Here is a 23,322-nt window from a genome sequence, read left to right on the forward strand (position 1 = left end):
AAAATACCCTTAAACTAATGGTATAGCTGGATGCCGTTAGACGGATGAGACGTAATTGGCTAAGATTTAAAACTATGAGGACTAAATTGACAAAATTTTAAACTTTAGACTGAAGCGGCGAAAGTAGCAAACCACATGGACGAAAATGAGCATTAACTCTAAATATAGAGATGATTATCGTATGTATAAAAGATAAATAAGAATACTTTTAATGGATATCGAAATTCTTTTTCTATATAATTAATTAAAAAAAAACAAGACTCAATAAGTAACGCTCTTTTACATCATCATTATGCCAAGTGAGAATATATATAAATGTTTCCCAATGAAAATGAAAAAGATGTCAATACCCACCCTTTAATTAGTGCCTAATTTGACTTTTAAATTTTTACACAATACAAATTCTAGAATAATATTTTACCTGATTTTTCTCTTGAATTTAATAATTTAATTATCCAAGAGATACACGATTATTCATTTCAAGCTCAGTCAAATTTTATGAGTTTGTGCATGTAGCTAAATGATTATTTCGATTAAATTTATATTTGTAACCTTTACATATTCGTATGGAATCCAATAAGAAGTTGTAAATTAAAAAATCAAAACGAAACGTCTTACAATAGCAAAGACATGAGTACAACAAAAACTTGATATCCTGTTAAACTCTAAATCATTCCTAGCTACGTACTTAACTAGATTCTCCGACAAAAGTTGTCGATCAGAACCTCTTCATAAGTTCGATTACATAAAGTTTACCGGAGTAATGTTCAAATTATATGTAAGAGGTTTTCTGGCTAATTTTATACATATTAGACTAATTAATTCCAACAATTCTACAAGTTAACTGGAATATAATTATCGTGTAAAGATTTATGATCAGTTAATACTATATATAAGTTTAACCAGTTTAAAAATTTAGAAGGAAAACAATATAAAAGGGTATCTTATGTTCAAATTATACTATGAAATGACCAAATTGATTAGATCAATATCTCTATACATATATATATATATATATATATATATATATATATATATATATATGCTTTTAGACTTTTAGGGGGTGTTTGGTAGAGGGATTTGATTGGGGAGAAATGGAATTAGAAATATTTCTTTTGTTTGTCTTCCACTTTTCATTTCTATTTCTCTTTCTATTTCTCTAAAACTAGAGAATTCCATTTCTCTTTAAAACAAAGAGAAATCCATTTCTCAGCAGCCTCCTCATAGCATGTCACCACCTCGTCTCCGGCCACCACCCCGTCTCCGGCCACCACCTCGTCTCCAAGTCTGCAACCGCCACCTCGTCTCCAAGTCTGCAACCACCACCCCGTCTCCGCCGTTCGCAGTGGTGAACACAGAGATGGTAACCGGTTGATTGTGGTCGCAGGTGGGTGACAGTGGTGGTGGAAATCGGCGGTGGTTGCAGGTGTCTTCTGATTATCATCATCATCATCGCCACCACAACCACCACCACAAAATCTCCAAAGAGGCAGTGATGACAGATCTGAGCCTCCTTTTTCTATATCTTATGTTCCAAAAATTTGAATCTTTTTAATTTCTTGTGTACTGTGGTTGAAGAAGGGGGTTTGGTGGCGGCAGCCGGTGGTGGTGGGCTGTGGTTGAAGAAAGGGCTGTGGTGGTGGTGCTGGTGGTGTGGGGCTGTGGTGGTGGGGCTGCTGGTGGTGGTGGGGCTGTGGTGGTGGTGCTGGTGGTGGTGGGGCTGCGGTGATGAGTGGTGTCAGGTTGGGTGGAGGTGGGGTTGGGTATGGTAGAGTTCTCTGTTTATTTTTTCGTGTACCAAGCAAGAGAAATGATTCTCATTCTCCATACCAATTATCTTTCTCTACAATTCCATTTCCATTTCTATTTTCTCTCCATTTCCATTCTCTGTACCAAACACCGTATATATATAGCTAATTAGAATGAACATTTAACATATTATTATACATACGAACTAACACACACACACATATGTGAGCATATACATATAACAACATCTAAATATTATATAAGTTTGTTTTTTATGTTTAAATTATCATACAAAAAAAAACCCTATATATAGCCAGATAATTATTTATTATTTTGAATTTAACTGGATTCAATCACATATCATTTGGTTATATATATATATATATATATATATATATACATATATAAACAAAGAGATCATCAGCACAAGTTTGAATTGAGATGTATGCTCAGTTTACATGCATTATTCTTCACAAAAACAAAATCACAATGATGAAAAAACAGTTAATAATAATAATAATATGTCTTACATGAATATAGAAACTTCACACACCTCTACCTCTTTCTTTGTTCAACTTTCACAACAACAAACATCATGAACACATTTATTATAATACTCTTCACCAGTCAACAACATCCTTAAACATTAAACAAACATAAAAACAATAACAAAAACACAATCTATAACTAGATCAAACAAGAAAATAAGTACTAGGGTTTGTTTGATCTATGCAAACAATAATATAATAATATTAATAATAACATATATGATATATGTATCGGACCATTATGCTTTCATTCCCCATGAGATCCAGATTCAGAAGAAAGTTAGAGAGAGAAAAGAGTTGACCTTTGATCTAGAAAATTTAGGGTTTCTTTTTTCTTCTTCTTCTTCTTTAATGAACCCATATCTTTGTTTTTTTCACTTGTTGAAATGAAAGACTTAATATATATCTTTCTTTCTAACTCTCTTTAGTAATAATCTTTTTGCTTTGGGTGTTGCGGTTTTGATCGATCTTTGAGGAGCAACAAATGATGAGAGAGAGAGGTCAGCAGACATGATCATTGCTAAGAGAGAGAGAGAGAGAGAGAGAGTCTAAAATAATGAGAATTTGAATGATGTACAAAGGTTTTTTTGTTACTCGATGACCCTTTTGACATGACATCTAGGCGGTGTTTGAGATTTCTTATTTTAGTCTTCTTATAACTTATTGTCATAAATTATAAGTTACAAAAATGTATTTTACAATTTTGATTTATTGCTCTCACAACATTGAACTTATCCAAACGTCTTATGACTCATAAGAAGGCCGGATAAGGAATCCCAAACACTTTCCTAGTTTTGTTATGAAACCCACAAGACAAGTTAATCATCCCCTAGCTTTTCAGCTAGGGTTTTAAACTAGTTCGAGCTCGGCTCATTGTGACTTATGAGAGCTCGAGTTGATCAGCTCGGCTTGTTTCGAGCTCTTTTATAAAGCTCGGCTCGTGAGTTGTTGTGAGTTGTTTTATCAAGCTCGGGCCCAACTCATTTTATATTTATTAATTAATTTATACGGGGTATATATATTTTTTAAAATTTTTATATATATTTTGAGAAAAGTCTTAAACGAGTAAGCTCGAGTACCTTAAGAGAGCCAAAGCTTGGCTCGAGCTCATCTGCGCAATGTGAAATTAATATACAAGGCTTGATCTCGGGCGCATCGATAACTAAACGAGCTTTATTTGAGCCTCGGTGTAGGTTCCCAGCCGGATCTACACGGAAGTATCTCGTACTACGTAGGTGCGGAATCCCTACGTAAGACGATACGAGTGTTCGATGCGATATACGTTAAAACCAAGCACAAATACATGTTACAATACTCAACAGACACGTTGTATTGCAACTCCTTTAACACGTGATCGACAAATCACAATTACACGTTCTGGAAAAACTTACACAAACCAAGCCGTAACATATGTTTAAATATACTTCGACAACTTCGCCTAACAGACTAGGCGAAGTTGTCAATAACTTCGCTTGTCCACAAGTTCGCTTATATCAGGCGAACTTGTGAGACAACCTATCTAATTCAAACCAAAACAAACTAACACGATTACAGACACTAGATACTGAACTACTGACATAATGCACCAACAGACTCCCCCTTGGCAGTAGCTTCATATCTCTATCTTCAATCACTTGTCTTGTAATCACAAAATCTTGTCTCTCCCGTCTTCAAGCATGAACTCCTTGTCTTACACAGACAGAGACAACTCTCTGGTATTTCTTGGCTTCATCTTTCCATGCAGGAATATAGAATATCTTTTTCTCGTTCAGCACCTGCAAGTCAGCTTGAGACAAATTCACCAAGTGCATAGGATCATACACTCTCAGCACCTCTTGTTCATCTTCATCCTCCATGACCGCTTCAGCTGTTTGACTGTCAACATACCACCATTTCAGATTCTTTAGGACATCCTTGGGCATTGGTTTCATCGGCACTTCTTTCAAACACCGGATCGGCTTATACTTCATTACCATCCAAGGCTTGCCATCAGCTCTCATTCCTCTGTCTTTATCTTCAACGAGCTTCCCTTTTTGCGGTTTTAGCAACTCAAACTTTTTCTCTTTTATACTTTCTTTCCACACGATCTTTCCAATAATCCTAGCCATATTATCATCACTCCTGTTTATCAACCCCAACTTGGCTAAATCCTTCACCTCACACTCCGGCAAGGTATTCAATGATCTCAACAACCTTTTGAAGTACTGAACTCCGTCAAAACGTTTAATTACAAATAGCCTCAACTGCTCATCATATAACCAGCATATAATCCCATTCTTCGATTCAGCATACCCTTTGATATTATAACTCTTCTTAAACATAGTTGGAACCGCTGGTTTCTTTGTCTTTACGAACCATTGAGCGTAGCCTTCTTTCCATTTCGGCTGCTCTTCCCATTCAGTCTCATCAATTCCCATATCATGACCCACATTTGTCTTATCAACTTCCGGAATCTCATGCTCAACATTTTCCTCCACAATCTCTCCCTCTTCAATCTCACTATCAATTACAATGTCAGCTCCTATCTTTTCAATCTCTTCAGCCGGTAACACATCGTCGTCACCTACAATATCGTCATCCACTACCACCACATCATCACCCCCTGATCCACCTGTTGCACCAGCTGACTCCCCCTGAGATGTGGAAGTCCCAAGACTTTGTTCAGTTCTTGGCAACTCACCACCTGCACCTTTCGATGCATTGGGATCATCGTCTCGATCATTTCTCTTCTTCGTCCTCAACTCATCGCCCTTGCAGCTCGTCTCCCCCTGAGATACTAAGAACTGTTGTAAAGCATCAAAAAGTTTACCGTGCTCAATCAGGAGGGACGACTGAATCTGATTTTCTGCAACAAGGCGCTGGATAGCGTGAGTCTGGATCAGGTTGATTCTTGATTGTTCTGCCACGACCCTTTCAAGAGCTGCAATCCTGTCTAAGTCAGATAAAGTTGCATCAAAATCAAATCTCATATGAGAAATGTCTTGAGAATACGGTGGAGGGATTCCCAAGGTAGCCGGGACATCAGAAACAGGCTGATAAGTAACCGCAGGTGATATCGTAACAGATAACCCTGCAGTGGCAACCAGTGTCGACTCAACGAATCTTGCAACAACCTCCGATGGAGTAAGTGAAGGAGGTGGCAAGGAAACAATTTCTGGAGCCGAAAACTAAAAAGTAGTGGGTGGAATGCCAAAGGCAGATGATGTAGTTAACACTAAAACACCCGTGGTGATCGGTCCTGTCACAGTCATGGATGCCAGGACCATAGTCATACCAGATAAAGTAGGTGGAGAGAAACGAACCACCCTCGAGCTTTCAACAGCTCCCGATCCTTCACCCGTTCTTGCCCTTTTCGATCGACGAACCAACCGATCTAACTCCTCCTCAAAATCAGATTCACTGTCATCTGTATCTTTCTTTCTTTTTCCATGAATCCTTTCTTGGGCGACCAAAATCTGTCTTGCTTCAGCAACATCATCAGCTGAGGAGTCAGAGTCGGTTCTCTCAGAATCAGCCACAGATGTAGCTACCATTGACACATCAACACCAGAAACCTCTGCTACGGAGACCTGAACCTCTGCCTCAGGATCAACTCGTTCCATATCGAAAAATCTTTGGCCACCAAAAGCAGCTTCAAGGTCTACTTGTTCCTCCGGTGCCACAACAGGAGCAGCAGGCAATGCTTGCTGTACCACAGGTGGTGGTTGGGAAACAACAGCCTGTTGCGGTGCCGGATCCCGAAACTCGTCCCCACGAGGAGCAACATACGCCGGGTTGATCAAATAACCAAAAAGCGGAGTATGTCGTGGACGAAGCTCTGGTTTACTTCGAGCACTCGACGCTCTGCACTGTGCGAATATCCTCTTGCTGACACTATCTACATAACGAATCGGACGGCGCTGAGGTAGCGTAGGAGCTACATGATTCAAGATCATTTGTAAAAATCTTGGATACATCAAGAATCTTTCACGAGCCACCGCTCGTCTCTGATGGTCGATCTCATAAAACACCATCTGACTGAAGCTGTAACGCTTGTTGTAGGTCAGTGCTGTCATTGCCGACTGCATCGTGGCACCCATACCGTCCGTTCCAGCCTTACGACCCGACATGCATACGATCATGACATGCATGAGAAAACGCCATTGATCCAACAAAAATCCCTTACGTCTCTGAGTGTCACCCAATGGACCAGAATATCCCATTCTTAAAAATGCACCATCTCTGAATGGAGCAACAAAGTCTGTAGGATCATCTCTCGTTTCATTCCCAAACTGCAAGGCGACCCTTATCTGTTCCGATGAGAACTGCACCACTTGATTGTTAACTGTGGCGCGCATGACTTGCGGCTCGACTCTACAATCGTATTCCACCGTCTGCCAGAAGTCTTCTATGTTCGGCAGAGAAATGGGCAGAGTTGTAGTAATTGCATGGAAGATACGCGAGCGAATAAGAAAAGTGATGATCTCGCGATAATCATCAACACCGCTAGCATCCGGGTCCAGTGTTATGTACATATTGTGTCCCGGAAAGAATTGACGGTGGTTATCACCACCTTCGTCACCACCTGCACAACCGGCTCCTGCTACAGCTGCCATATCTGCATAACAACTGTTCTAAGTTAGAAAATCGTCAAAGCAAATCATAACTTCGCCTATTACCATGAGCAAAGTTAAGATAAAATTTAGTGTGCAGGCGAAGTTAGACATAGGGCGAAGTTGAGCACAACTTCGCCTATACAATAACTTCGCCTGACAACAGATTAACTTTTAAATAATATGTAAAGCACCAGGCGAAGTTAGGTATAAGGCGAAGTTAATGATAACTTCGCCTAACCATAACTTCGCCCCTTGAACAACTTCGCCCCTGATTAGTTAAAAAGTAAAGCAGCAGGCGAAGTTAAGCCTAAGACGAAGTTAAGAATAACTTCGCCTAATCCTAACTTCGCCTGAACTGAAACGGCAACTGATCAGACGGCCAGACGAGGGTTTGTTTATTGAAATTGATGATTGTGGATACAAAAGAACATGTTATTAAAGAGATCTTGACGATCAAGTTGGTTACGAACACGTTAAAAACGAGTTTGAAAAGCGGGTGTATAAGGTTTAGCAAGAACGAGGTCATAAATCGGACCGAAACGGCATTTGATTAACACTATTGACATGAATTATAATTCAACCCGACCCTACACACCTTTAACACGGATTGAATTTGAGAAAAATAACAATGTTTGATTCGAGAGGTAACTTCGCCGAGGGTTAACGTGATAAGTTCGCCGGGGTTTGGAAAATATGTAAACAGTTTGACCAAGTTGACCTTTATAGGTTTGAATATGCACAGGCGAAGTTAAGGTTAACTTCGCTTACCCTTAACTTCGCCTCTTAACAACTTCGCGCAAGCACAACTTCGCTTAGTATTAAACTTACAAAACAGGCCCTTATACGTTAGAACATTATGCAATTGTCTTTTAAAACTTCCTTTAAAGATTTAAATGTTACGATCAAAGACCAAGTAACCAAGTTTTAAACCATAAAATGACATATGTAAAGTAAATTTTTAGAAATAAAGTACACGGGATCAAATTTCAGTCTTGACAGGGACCAACATGTTTTAGAAAAGATCCGAACAGGAATCATACTAATTAAGTGACTGTCACATAGATCCATGTTCAGCGGTATTATGACATAAAGAAACAGGTTGTAAGCAGGTAAACACTTAGTATGGTTTTCATCGCTTCTGTGATACGGATTAGGTTCAATTAAGCTCAAAATATAAATGGACAACACATCAGAGATTGTGATACCTCCTATCTATTCTCAAAGCTTATTTGGCTTTCCCCAAGTCACCCCGGGTTGACCTCGACCCGTAGTGTCTGATTAAACAGTAAGTACATCTTGATCTTTAGAGTCTTCTTCCCGTTCTCTTTCTTGATAAGTATAACATTATAGGCTTCAGAAGGCTTAACATCATTATGATTATTTATTTTTTTTTTATTTTTTTTTTATTTTTTTTAAATAATAAAGTTTTACATAGCTTCAAACAGTAGACTACTGCAAGTCCCGAATCTGGATCACTGCAGGTACTTAACACACTATCTTCTCGGACATCAGAACACTCACGGGCTCGTGTATGACTGGGTAATTGCTTTTCTGTCTATCATTCGGAAAGATGTATATGGAGACATACACAACTCTGAATGAGTCTTCCCTTTAAATCGAGAATATTTAGTTAGTATCACTTCTACTTTTACGCACCATAAAAAGCTACCATAACATACAATGACTGTTCTAGAGTCTTTTAGGCCTATTAACTTCACTAGTTAAGCCCACAGAAATAGTTTGTGTATCACTTTCCAAGGTTGGATCAATTTTCTTAGAAACATTGTATAGAAACTTCTTACGAAGTTATAGACTTGAAAAATTATATCATCTCCCTAAAAAAAATTTAAATTCTATCGCCCCGATCAAGTCAAAGTCTTCAGGTAAACGGCTATCCTGAAGATCCAATGGATCTGCTGGACCGACCACATACGAATATGTGTCATTCTAACTAAGTATGAACGACTGTTTTTCAGCGAAAGAATAAAAACACATCATAAACCGCCCCGGTCACTTTCAGTCATCTGGTTAATGGCTATCCTCATAATCTACTGGTAGAAATGAGGACCAAACACATCTGAAGCTATGTCCTTCAAACTGAAGCAACTGACATAATTCTAAGTGATAGTGACGTTTTTTTTTAAAATAAAGACGAAAAATACGGTTACTCGGGATTGATCATCCCATTTAGCACAAGGTTTTGAAAACGAGTTCGGTCAAACGCTTTAGTAAAGAGATCAGCGAAATTATCTAACGAATCAACCTTTTCGAGCACTATCAATTTCTTCTCAGCACAATCCTGTATAAAATGATGACGAATGTCAATGTGTTTAGTTTTGCTATGTTTTACGGGATTGTTAGTGATTGAGATTGCAGCAGTGTTATCAATGCAAATAGGAGTTTGAGTGAAGTTCAGACCGTAATCGCGCAATTGCTGTTGTATCCAAAGAACCTGGGAGCAGCAGTTTGATGCTGCCATGTACTCTGCTTCACAGGTGGAAATGGCTACTGAGGTCTGCTTCTTGCACTGCCATGACACCAATCTTCCTCCCAGAAACTGGCATCCACCGGTTGTCGACTTCCTGTTCTGATTGCAACCTCCATAGTCAGAATCTGTGTAAGCGACCAAATCCAAGTCTCCCCCTTTCGTGTACCACAATCCCAGCTTCGGCTTGCCTTTGAGATACCGCGGTATTCTCTTCACACCCTTCATGTGAGATTCCTTTGGGCTTGCCTGAAATCGAGCACAAAGACAAACTGCAAACATAATATCAGGTCTAGATGCAGTTAAATACATTAAAGAACCTATGATTGATCGATATTGGGTGGGGTCCACGTCTTCATCACTGTCCGAATCAGCACCCAGTTTGTGGTTGACGCAAACCGGAGTATCAAATGGAGTGCTGTCCTCCATCTTGAAGCGTTTGAGAAAGTCTTGAACATATTTAGTTTGATGGATGAACATCCATCTTTCTTCTGATCGACCTGCAATCCTAAAAAGAAAGTTAATTCACCCATTGCACTCATTTCAAACCTCTTTTTCATTACTTCTTCAAAATCCTGACACATGGCGACTTTTGATGCAACAAAGATGATGTCGTCCACGTAGACTTGAACTAGAAGAAAATCTCCCCCATTTCTCTTGACAAACAGCGTGCTGTCGATCTTTCCTCTTTCGAAACCATTCTCAAGTAAGTAATCTGATAAGGTTGCGTACCATGCACGAGGGGCCTGATGTAGTCCGTATAGCGCTTTACTCAGCTTGTACACATGATCAGGAAAGTCAGGGTCAGGAAAACCTGGAGGCTGTTCAACGTATACTACCTCATCGACTTTACCATTCAGAAAAGCACTTTTCACGTCTAACTGGAACACCTTCATCTCGTTGTATGCAGCAAATGCCAAAAATAGTCGAATGACTTCCAATCTAGCCACAGGAGCAAACACTTCATTGCAGTCGATTCCTTCCTGCTGATTGGACCTTTTCACTACCAGTCTCGCCTTGTTTCTTATGACTATCCCTTTCTCATCTCTCTTACATTTGAAAACCCATTTGGTGCCAATTGCATGCACATTCTTCGGTTTTGCAACCAATTTCCATACTTCCATCTTCTCGAACTGGGCTAACTCTTCTTGCATGGCTTCGACCCACGAGCTGTCATTTAGAGCCATTTGATAGTTCTTTGGTTCAATCTGGCTGATGAAGCAGGTGTACAAGCATTCATTTAAGATACCCGTTTCTTTAATGCTTGCGTAAACACAAGTGTGCTCATTCAAGCTTCGTCTTGTTTGTACACCGTCAGACAGATCACCTATCACGTTCTCCAAAGGGTGATTTTTGTGAACTCCAGTAGTCGGAACCGAACTGACTTGCAGATTGTCTTCCAGGTTCGAAGAGAGTTCATCAATGGGCGAATGTTGTTGAGAGTGAAATGGATTGAAAAATTCGTCTTCAATAGGGGCAGCAGGGGTATCAGCAGCAGCTGACGAGGAAGGTTGACATTCATCGTACTGCGGACGTTGCACAAAATTTTCTTCCTCATCATACAGAATCTATGTAGCAATTTTCTCATCAGCTTCTGCAAGATCCAAGTAAGGCATATTAAAAGATTTGAACAGTTTTTCATAATCGAAAGCCTCAGCGGGTCCCATGCTAGGCTTTGGTGGTTTGTAACTTGTGATGTCAGTGTTACATACCACCTCGACCTTGCTGGTCGATATATTAAAGACTCGTCTGTTGGGTGTCCCAACTACATATCCGACTAAAATACCTTCGTCGGCTTTCTCACCAAATTTAGAGTTTGTCTTTAATATCGTACATGGGGACCCGAATGGTTCGAGACCATTCAAGTTTGGGTTTCGACCATGCATAAGTTCATAACAAGTTTTATTCAATCTTTTAACAGTTAAAACACGATTAAGGATATAACAGGCTGTTGCAACAGCTTCAGCCCAGAACACCACGGGAAGTTTAGCATCAGCCAGCATGGTTCTGGCTCCTTCAATTAGCGTCCTGTTCTTCCTCTCAGCCACTCCATTTTGCTGCGGAGTATATGGGGCGCTGTACTGGTGGTCTATCCCTTTCTGTAAGCAGAATATCTCCATCTGGTAGTTCTTGAACTCCGTCCCATTATCACTCCTGATGTACTTAACCTTTCTCCCCACAATATTTTCAACCTTGGTAATCAGGTTAATTACCAACTGAACCGTCTCATCTTTCGTCTTCAGAAAGTATACCCAAGAGTATCGAGAGTAATCATCTGTTATTACCAAGCAGTAATCATCTGTTATTATCGAGAGTAATCATCTGTTTACATTCACGGGACCGAAAAGATCCATGTGAAGTAGGTCTAGGGTACTGACAATCGAATTAACCTTCTTGGTGTGATGAGGTTTCTTGTGTTGCTTTCCCTTCTTGCATGATAAGCATTGGTCTTCAAAGTTGAAATTCTTCAAGGGAACACCAAGCACCAGACCATTCTTGACAATGTAGTTCATTTTTCGAAGATGTATATGCCCCATTCTTCGATGCCATAACTCGGACTCTGATTCAGTTGCTTTTGACAGAAGACATGACTCTTCTGTTGCTATCTCAGTTGACCTCATATCCATTACATATGTGTTCTTTTCTCTTGGAGCTTTCATCACCACCCATGCCTCTGGTATCTTGAAACCAGGATACAGAACAATTGCTTCATTTTTAGTAAAGTGCACTGTGTACTCTTTGTCACAAATCTGAGACACGCTCAACAAATTATGCTTCAACTCCTCAACAAAATTCACCTTTTCTAACTTCATTTTACCATTTGTCACAGTTCCAATACCAGTAATCCTACCACCACTCTCTCCAGCAAAACTTACCCTACCTCCTTGAACAGGTTTCCATTCGTGTAACAAATTCTTGTTACCAGTCATGTGCCGGGAACAGCCACTATCCACAACCCAACGATTGTTTACAGTCCTGTTCAACTGTTCCTGCACGATTAAAGCAAAGGATTAAAATCTGGGGACCCAAGACCTATTGGTCTTGGGTCGATTAAATCTGTTAAATGGCATCCCGTACGTTGGTTGTCCAAATTCAGTATAAGAATGATTTCTGTAAGTCCTAAAAGGAAACCTTCTTGAGTATCGACTATGAGGCCTACCAAACCTTAGTGAATTAACCGAATTATGATGGTAGGTTTGGTTGTTAACTAGGAAAAACTGAGATTGATATCTTTGAAGTCTTGGTTTAGTCCAATGTCTGAACTTTGGTGAGTTTGTATTCTTACCATTTTAGTAATTACTATTCGTTTTATTCTCATTTTTCGGATGCCTCATACCTCCGAATCTCTGATTTAGAGGACAATCTGCAATCAGGTGTCCTATTTGATTACATCTAAAACAACTCATGTGTTCAACTTTCGTCTCAACAGTTGTTTCAGATGTTGAGGTTGCATTACTATTCGTTTGTCTAACATATGGTGGGACAAACGGGTTTAGGGGAGAGTTCTTTTCAGTTGGGTTATATTCCTCCCCACGTTTTAATAACACTACCTCTTCTTTTATCTTACTAGTTTCGGATGTCTTGTCCGAATTTGATGAGACAGAACTAGGAACAGAAATCTTAACATTTGAAACATGCTTACTCGTTTCGCTTTCACTAACTTCAGGTTCTTTAATCGAAACTTTGACAGGAACTGTCTGACTAATCTCAACATCAACAGATTTCTGATTACTAGGATCATATGTATAGTTATGGTTATATGGTGGTGTAACTTCAGAATATCCAATTCCCCCTTTGTTAACTGGGGAACGTTGAACACTTACGATGTGATCAAGCATTGCTGAGGAATTTCTAAACTGTTCAATTTTTCTGTTTAGTTCCACCACTTTTACCTGGTAATCAGCTATCTGTTTATCCCTTTCAGCAATTAGTTTGGTTTTCTCTTCTAACACTTCATAACTAAGATCAATTACTTGTATTTTTTCAGCTAGACTGGCTTTAAGACTTCTGATATCTTTTTCACTAGCTTTTATTTTTACCGAGCAACTGTTTTCTCTAGTTTTAGTGTAATGATGATCTTTTTTTAGCGTTTTAAATTGAGCGTCCAAACTAACAAACTGATCAGTTACTGTTTTCAATTGTTCAGACAGATTTTCACATTTCATACAGTGAAGTTCAGAACTTACCTCAGAGAGCTGATCGTTCACTTCTGCCATGTAAGCTTGATTTTCTCCCGTCACTTTCTCACTTCCTGCAGTTTCGATGTTCACCAAATTTGCCTGTTCGAAGACTTCCTCAACCTGTAGATTCCAGTTATAACCACCATTGTGTCTAGATATCATAGCCCTATTCTCACTATCTCCCCCATTCTGTTGTGCAGACCTGTTCTGACTACGTTCGACTCTCTCATTGGTACATTCCTTGGCAAAGTGACCATTTTGTTGACAGTTGTAACATCTAACCTTTGATTTGTCAAACCCTGGTCTTTCTCCAACGAACTTTCTGCCTGTTTTCTTCATGAATCGTTTAACCCGTCTTACTATCATAGCCATCTGCCACTGCAGGTCCATCTCTTCTAGATCATCAGCATCAATTTGATCATAGTCTTCATTCAAAGTTGCGGGATCGACTATTTTACCTTTGATGTAATTCTCATAAGATGCAATGAAAGATGCATAGAGAGCAAACTGCTGTTCAGCTGATTTAACACTCATGGGCATCTGAGAGTAGTTGTTGGTCGGAACATTTGGGGTAAAACTACCAGTTGTGGCTTGAGGTTTTGAAGAATTACTTCCTCCAGCTACGAAACATACATCACCATCCATGTTGAGAGTCACATGACCATCATGAGTTGAATTTGAGTTTGAGTCTCCCTTTGAGTAATAAGCAGAGGATACTGACTTTGAACTTGAACTTGAAGTAACTTTTGCACCATACATTCCCGGATCCTGAACCTGATCAGTTGGTGTCTCTTTCCGAACCATGTTAAGTTCAAAAGTTCGTAATTTATTGACTGCTGTTTCCAAATCGATATTGGCAAACTCTTTATCTTCTCTCATCAAAACCGTGTACATTTCCCATTTCGGTGGAAGAGCATCAAGAAGTTTCTCTACTATCTCCTCTTCTTTGTATACAATGGAGTAATTGCTGAGTTCGGTCATCAGGTGATAATATCTTGTGATGATATCATCAAGTGATTCATTTTTCAAATATTTGAACACCGAGAATTGGGTTTTTAGTAGCTTAATTTTGGATGCACGTATCCCCACATTACCTTCATATCGGTTTTCTAGAGCTTCCCATAGCTCTCTAGCAGTTTTGTATTTCTTGAAGGTGTGTAGAATTTCTTGTGGAAGAGCCATGGTGATTGCTGCATGAGCTTTACTCTCTGCCTCATACATCTTCTTTTCTTCCTCTTCCATCTTATTGTACTTCTTAATCTGATCACGACCCTTAAACAAGGCCGTTGGTGGAATGTATCCATCTTGAATGCACACCCACATCTTAGCATCTTGATATTTAACATACTGCTCAAACCGATCTTTCCAAGCCACGAAATCGGTACCCTTTAGCATTTTTGGGGCCTTAGTTGCTGAACCGGCTTCAACTTCCATTTTCACCAGTTCCGTAATGTTTATCGAAGTCATTGTTCAGAGAAACACGACTTGAAAATACCAAATTTTTTTTTATTTCTGAACAGTGACCAGTAGGCGAAGTTATGCTTAACTTCGCTTAAGCTTAACTTCGCTTGTTTTCCACAACTTCGCTTTCTCAGATGGCGAAGTTGTTCTCAACTTCGCTTCCTTCTTAACTTCGCCTGATGTTAACTTCGCTTAATTCAAGCGAACTTGTGAGACAAGCGAAGTTAATGATAACTTCGCTTAAACTAATATCTTCGCCTAAACCCTACGAACAGTGACGGCAACTTCGCCTGATGAACACAAGGTTTTTTCAGGTTTTGATTTGACGTATTGCGAGGTTTGCGAGGTTGTAATGGGTTGTATGTGATGGTGGGAGATGGGTAGGACACAAAAACTCTGTATTTCAACGTAAACTCGTTCCGCGAATAGTCGAACGGAACGATTTCTACACTCGTGTGATAATCCCGAACCACACAATCACGAGCAAAATCTCTGATACCAATTGTAGGTTCCCAGCCGGATCTACACGGAAGTATCTTGTACTACGTAGGTGCGGAATCCCTACGTAAGACGATACGAGTGTTCGATGCGATATACGTTAAAACCAAGCACAAATACACGTTACAATACTCAACAGACACGTTGTATTGCAACTCCTTTAACACGTGATCGACAAATCACAATTACACGTTCTGGAAAAACTTACACAAACCAAGCCGTAACATATGTTTAAATATACTTCGACAACTTCGCCTAACAGACTAGGCGAAGTTGTCAATAACTTCGCTTGTCCACAAGTTCGCTTATATCAGGCGAACTTGTGAGACAACCTATCTAATTCAAACCAAAACAAACTAACACGATTACAGACACTAGATACTGAACTACTGACATAATGCACCAACACTCGGGCTCGGCTTAAAAAAACTAAGCTCATTTTGAGCTTTTTATCTATCCGACGACCAGTAACTCATGAGCGGTTTGCACCCTATTTTTCAATAGAGTTATGCTTAACGAAAATTAAAACCATACTTTCCTGGTTTAACTATATGTTAACAACAATATAGATTGTGGCATTACTAGAATTGAAGCATAGCTAGTGGCCCGACTATATATTACATATTAGAGGAACTTTTTCTATATTTTACTGTATAACTGGTTTTTATAATAATCTTCTAAATTTTCATGATTCTTTTATCATCACCGGATAGGTCAATCACGTTTAATATAAAGCCTCTCTCCTTATATAACGTACAAAACTTGTTCTGTTAACGATTTATATGATTTGTTCGGTTATGAGATTTTACTTAAATGCTACGATGATTTATTCTAATTAAACGTTGAAGTAAAATACGATGATGTATTTTACTTAATTAATAGTTGTGATGATTCTATAAGGTCCAACTGTTAGTTTATAAAGTTGTTTGGAACAGTAATAATAAACTTAAGCCTAGTGTTAGTTCATTAAATATGGAACTACACGGACTAAACTGAAAATATGTTAAAACGGCTAACCGGCGTAGGAGATCAGAAAATAGCACGTATGTTGTCGAATAACTCTTGGCGTGTGTGTGTTGCGATTGGGGTGACCAGAGACGAGAAGGGAGAAGAAATCGGGTTGAACCACATCAGATATTGGAGGTGAATTTAAAGACTTAGATACATAATATCCATTAAAAACAAGAATCATCTCTTGGAAAATTCTCTTCGTAAAAGTTAAATTTTAAAGGAATGCATATAATCTAATGTATGTGTCATTGATGCACAATTGTTATTAGAACAAATTATGATGCATAAGCATATGCAAGAAATTAGTTCATGTTGGGGTTTAATGAATACTGAAATCTAGTTGTTTTGGGCCACAAATTAAGAAAACCTTTTTTGGGCCACAAAGTATATATGATAACCTTGCCCTTTTTTGGGCCTTCTTGGAGAATTAGTATTTAGCACCAAACTACAAAGATTAGGCTCCATTTAAAAAATGGATAGGTATTAAACAAAAGAATAAAAGTGTAGAATCAATGATTAAGGTATCAAGATGTGTAAAAAATGTGTTTATTTCAAGTGATTAAGATTTATATTCTCTTGATGAATAAAAGTGTAGATATACGAGTAGATTCAGAGGATGTGTGAGTTATCCGGTTTGAAAGAATCACATAGACGTTAATTTTTTTTTACTTTTGTTGAATCGGTGATTATCGATTTTGACTGATATTTCTTTAAATGTTACAAATTATATATTAAAGTTTTATATAGTTAAAATATTAATATACGTCTTTATTTCAATATTTTACCCAAGTCAAAACAAAGTGATTTTTAACAAATATTTGTTTCCACAAAAATTTGGTTAATATTTTAGAAAGTGTTCCTAAAATGTTCCATTAAGAGAGATTCATGAGATGTCCCTCTAAACATGTCATCGGTGATGTGTTGTTTTAGGTCGGATGATGAGTTTATTGTCCAACTAAAAGACGACATCTGTCATCAAAGAAGTCAAACTGACGTGTTTGCCAAGTATTTGGTCGGGGCCACATATATTTTCGTTCTCAATTTGGTAGGGACACCTAAATTTTCCAGATTTTTGATCGGGGCGAATATATTTTCAAATTCCCTTCAAGACGCATAGATATTTTCAAATTTCTTGTTCGGACACATTTTTTTATTGTGCCACCCTGTTTTTGTGTTTATGATGACATGTATCATCTTCTTGACGAGAAACTCGTCGTAGTGACTAAACGATATGTTGCCGGCGACGTGTTTGAAAGGACCAAACTAGAACTTGGTTTGAGAAAAAGAATATTTTTAGAATCTTCCCAATATATAATCTATGTAAACATTGACATACTATTTTCAAAATATCAACATGTTCTCAAACTACAAATCTGTCTTTCAATCATAAATCATAATTTAAGGTAAACTTTGACTTCTTGTTTTCTATAAATTAATCATCAAACCCTTAGGAAAAAAAAAAGAAAATAAACATCACTCTCCTATAGTCCTATATACAAATTAAATCCTCAAAACATATAATAATCACACAAATTATAACCAAAAAACAAAACAAAAAAAAAATCTAAAGAAAAGGTACCCATAGTTTCCACATCTTTATCTCACAATCCAAACTCCCACCATAAACTAGATAAGATGTACCACCACTACTACCAGATGTACAACTCTCCACTGCAGCAGCCAAACATTTTATTGGACCTTTATGCCCTTCCAACACACACAAACACCAATATTTTTTCCCATCAATACTTCTCCTCCATACTCTAATTGTTTTATCTGCTGACCCACTAAACACAACATCATCTACCACCACTAGACACAAAATGGCCTTAGTGTGCCCCCTAAGTGCACCAGCCACCAACATGTGCCGCCCATCACCGCCACCACCGCCACCTTTTTCCCATACGATTATTGACCGATCACAAGCACCCGAGTATAAAACCGACCCGTCGGCGCTTATAGCCAAAGCGTTCACCGCGGATTTGTGTTTTTCTAATGTGTCCACTAGCTTATGTTTTTTCTCTCCACCATCTCTCCTCCACACTTTGATTTTCCGGTCCGCGGAGCCCGTGTAAACACTACAACAAATTGATATACACATTATACGCATTTGTCTTGTGACACTTTTTTTTATAGTACATTTTTAAACTATTTTGATTGCGTAGCTCACTACCAAGATAGCGAACTTAATAAAAATATGACATCAAACTTAAACATAAATCAAAAATTTGAAAATAATATTTATTAATTTAAAAGGTTTTAAAAAAGTTGGAAAAAAACATATTTCAGATATTCAAAAATTGTCTGAAATATCTTAAATATATCTGAAATATCCAGAAATTATTTGATTCACAATATCCAAAAATAATCTAAAAGTTGTATGAAATATCTAACTTAAAAAAAATATTTTGGATATCAAAATTTCGAATAAAATTCAGGTTCGGTTTTTTACATACCCAAATAAATAGTTACTCACAAGGAGGCACTCCTCATTAAAGTCTCAATGGGGGTGCATCTCTCCGAAAAAAACTTACAAAAGGCTAAATCATAAGAGAAGTGCGACTATTAACGGTTTAGTTGTAGCTAAATCCAGGGATAAGCAGATTTGGTACTGGTACCGGTACCGAATCGGTGTTAAGTTTTGAGTTTCCAATACCTTTATTTCACAAATTTTGCATTAATTACTAGTACCGAACCGAAAATTTCGCTACCAGTACTGGTAAAAATATTTATGATTTTTGGTACCGGTTTCAACCGATCTCATCGCTAGCTAAATCTCTTGTTTAAATGTATTTATATTTAGTTTTCAGAAAATATTCTCTCTCTTCATAATATTACCATATAATTTTCCAAATGTATCATTTACTAAAATAGTAAATGTTATAACTTATAATATCAACATACCAATCATGTGAGACAACAACAGCGTTAATAGCATCATCATGCGCATTCCAAACGGACTCCAAACACTTAAAATCGGACGTCCTCCACACCTTAAACGTCCGGTCCCACGAACCCGAGTAAACCAACTCCCCGTCTTTCGACAACGCCAAGGCTGAAACGGCGTCCACATGATGCACCCAAGTGCACCTCCTATGACGTCGTATTTTAACATAGTTTTTTGCGAACACAAGCTTCGTAAGACGATCATTAAGCGTTGGTAAAACCGCTATAACCTTGATTGTGTTATGTTTCTCGTCGTATTTCCACACACGGATTTTATGATCTTGGTGCCCGGTGAACACCTTCAAGAACGAATTGATAATCAGAAACATAAACAAACACATGGCTTAGAATGAACTCTCGTGTTATTATAAGCAAGAAACCAACTCAAAACTCGATTACAATAATATCTCGTACCATGACCTTTATCATTGTATATAAGAGTAACCTTGGTCAACAATCCAAAAAGAAAAACCCAAAACACCAATCCAACATGACCGAACTGAAACAAAAAATGACGTTTTGGTTTTAAATTTTTATAAAAAAAACTTTCGGTTCAGTTTTGCTTTTGCGTTTAGCCAAACCAGAAAAACCAAGCCTATAGAATTTGTATTTTTATTTTTAATTTTAAGTAATTATAATAGTTTGGCCACTAGGGGTGTTCACAAGCTGAGCTGAGCTCGAACCAGAGCTGGCTCGGGCTCGGCTCGAGCTCGAATTCGAAATCGAGCTGAAAACCTGAGCTCGAGTCCGGCTCGGTTTTAAAACGAGCCAGCTCGGCTCGATTCGAATTGGCTCGAAATACAAAAAAATAATGCAAATTTTAAACTTAATAGCTTAACTTAATATATATAATATTTAAATTTAATAAACCATATGCAAAAATATTTCAGCCAAATAGATAGATGTCCAAATCAAGTCCATATATAAGATAAATATATAATAATTAATATATACATATATATACATTATATATATATAACCACCGAGCCACGAGCCGAGCCGACCATGGCTCGGGCTCGGCTCGTTTCGAAACCGAGCCGAGCCGTTTTTGTTCGAGCTTTTTTCAAGCGAACCACGAGCCGCGAGCTTTTTGAACAGCCCTAGTTTGATATAAATATTTTAGCCAAAATGTGTAATAACCAACCAATTATTAATTATTGACTAACAAAATTATCGATGCTCAAATTCATTAGTTTTAGTCAAATTTTTTTCCAAACAAAATTTTTAAACTCAAATCGTAAAAACGAAAAAACCGAGAGCGAACCAAAACCAAACAAAAAACCAAATCCTAACCGTTTTCAAAAACTAAAAAACCAACATTTTGGTTTTTGGTTCAATGTTAGCCCAAAACCGAACCATTAATGCTCAAACTTTTTAGCTAAAATATCTAATAATCAGTCAATTATTAACTAACAAAAACATTGATGCTCAAATTCATTAAGCTTTAACCAATATTTTTCCGACCCAAATTTTAAACTCGAATGACAAAACTAGAAAAAAACTTGGAGTGATTCAAAACCAAACAAAAAATCAAAAACCAAAAACCAAAAACTTTGAAACCGAACGATTTTCAAAAACTCAAAAACTGACATTCCGAATTTTGGTTCAGTGCTAGCCCAAAACCGAACCATGCACTCTCCTAACTGCAACCAATAAACTCATTACATCATTAATATTATTCTATATAAAAGTTAACACACCTTATCACCATGAACCACCATGGATTTAACCGCGGTTCCAACCGCGGCAACAGGCGGAGTGTTTACAGATTGTGACAATGAGTTCAAAGGCTGACGTGGCCACATGCGGATGTGGCCATCAGATGATGCGGATATGAGGCGGTTTCGGGTGAGTGAGAGTGAATATATAGGTGAAGTATGTGCTTTAAAGGTAGTGATGTAATGGTGGTTAACGGCGGTTGACGGCGGTTGTGTATTTGACGTTAAAGATTTAACGGAGGGTAAACTAGGTTGTGAAGATATAGATTTTGTGTCGGATGAGTTTATTAAATGGGAATATTCCGACAAAGATTCCTGTTTGGAATCTTGGTTTGGATTTGGGAATAATAATGTGCATGTGCATGGGGATGAAAGGAATAAGCCCATGACCGGATGGGAATATTCCGGTGACCGGAAGTCAACGACGGTGGTCAACGGTGGATTTGAAGGTTGTGGGATGAAGGAAATGTGAAGGTGATGGGAGTGTGGAATAATAATAATAATATAAAGGGTTGGGTGATGGCGTATGTTAGCATTGAGAGGCGTGTGTTAGTGGAAATGGGTTGGTGGGGCCCATGTGGGTCCCAGTGGAAAGTGGTGAGGAATGGTACAGTGAGTTGTACGATAGAAAGAAGATTTTGTGGTGTTTGTGTAAGTAGAGTTTGTAAATATCCGTTAATGGGTCTAAACTGGTTCGGGTTATATATCGGCATGGGTGAACTTTAAAGGGGCGAGAAGGTGTTCCCCCTTATATTTTTTGGCTCAGAACTTCTAAAGTTCATATTTTTGATAAATATTGCCCATATATTTAGAATAATATATTTGGGCTTAGAAGTGGTAATATATAATTTTTGATAGCCCAAAATAAACCAACTAAAAGAACTGGTTATATTTTTTAGGATTTATGATCTTTATTTGGTAAAAAATATTGGTTTTGATATTTGTAAAAACTTAATACTAATTTCAATAGTTCCGGCCCCCATTTGTTTGAAAGCTCAAGTTCCGCCACTGTATATCGGGTTGGTTTATCAATGTTTGGTTGAAACTGGTTTAAATTATAAACTGCTTTAGTAGGAAAATGTTTTCGTATGGGTTATAAAGCGAGAGAAAATTCGGTTTTTATCTAAGTTAGGTCGGGTGTTAAACCAAATTGAGTCACTGAAGTGTGAATTGGTATACGAACTGTTAGTATGAATAGGGCTGGAAACCGGTTTTGATTAGGTATAGATGCGGTTTTGGAATTGGTTTATCGTTTTTTATTTTTCTAAAAAAACCTAGATTTACCATTTATTAACCTTGAATGATTTAAAATTATTTATTTATTTATTTATATCAAGTTACATAAAGTAGGGTTTTGAAATGAATGGAATAAAATTTTGTCATGTATTGTGAATTTCATTTTTATAAAAGAGATAATGTCAATGGTGCTTGCTTTTTGATACATGTAATAGTTTTTTATTCTAAGATTGTTAGATTTAACAAATTAGTTTTTAATTATTTAAATAATCATACTATCTTTCGTAGCGACAAGTACAGTGGTTTAACCAAAAAATGAAAACATGACTAACAAGTCATTGTCACATAATCGCTTTCACTAATTATTTCACTAAAAAAATATAATAATTTAACTAATCATACAATTATTATTTAATAATTTTTATATAAAAATGTGAGTTGGTGGCGTTTATTAGTTAGAAAGAATTTATGCCCTCATAGTCTCACACCCTTGTGTCCATTAACACAGTAATGCCCAAATGACTCTTTTCTATTGGTGCCCATGCGTGCGTACGTATTTCTTAATGTTTTGGATGGAGTTACGAACAAGCACGGTATTTTATGGCAGCGGTACAATAGCATTATAACTTTATAGAATCATATTCACAATGTATTTTACTCTTGACGTGATAAAATAAATTACTTGTGATTTTGTTGTCGGCCGCAATAGCGTTTAGACATGTCAAATTCAAACTAATAGAATATTAGTACAAAAAGGAGACTTAATTATTACATTAATGTTGACGTGTCATTTAATTAGGAGTTCTAACCTAACACCTAATTACATTATTAGTTTAATAATATACCATCATTAACATTACCTTTTAACCATCTTTTACCAAAATTATTTTAGAT

The 23,322-nt window shown here is 37.6% G+C and overlaps 1 protein-coding gene across 1 annotated transcript; it reads right to left on the reverse strand.

Moving 5' to 3' along the window:
* Positions 1–17,874: 17,874 nt before the first annotated feature.
* On the reverse strand, positions 17,875–21,817 carry LOC143591834 (protein JINGUBANG-like). Its single transcript, XM_077071920.1, has 3 exons — positions 21,175–21,817; positions 19,433–19,773; positions 17,875–18,606 (listed from the first exon to the last, which is right to left on the reverse strand). Exons 1-3 carry the CDS (start codon positions 21,577–21,579, stop codon positions 18,093–18,095), a joined length of 1,260 nt encoding a protein of 419 aa, XP_076928035.1. The 5' UTR covers positions 21,580–21,817; the 3' UTR covers positions 17,875–18,092.
* Between the last annotated feature and the right edge of the window lie 1,505 nt (positions 21,818–23,322).

This window comes from Bidens hawaiensis, unplaced genomic scaffold (assembly GCF_021521415.1).
Source record: "Bidens hawaiensis isolate Kalapana, Puna unplaced genomic scaffold, B.hawaiensis_p1.1 tig00040085_1, whole genome shotgun sequence".
Classification (NCBI taxonomy): domain Eukaryota; kingdom Viridiplantae; phylum Streptophyta; class Magnoliopsida; order Asterales; family Asteraceae; genus Bidens; species Bidens hawaiensis.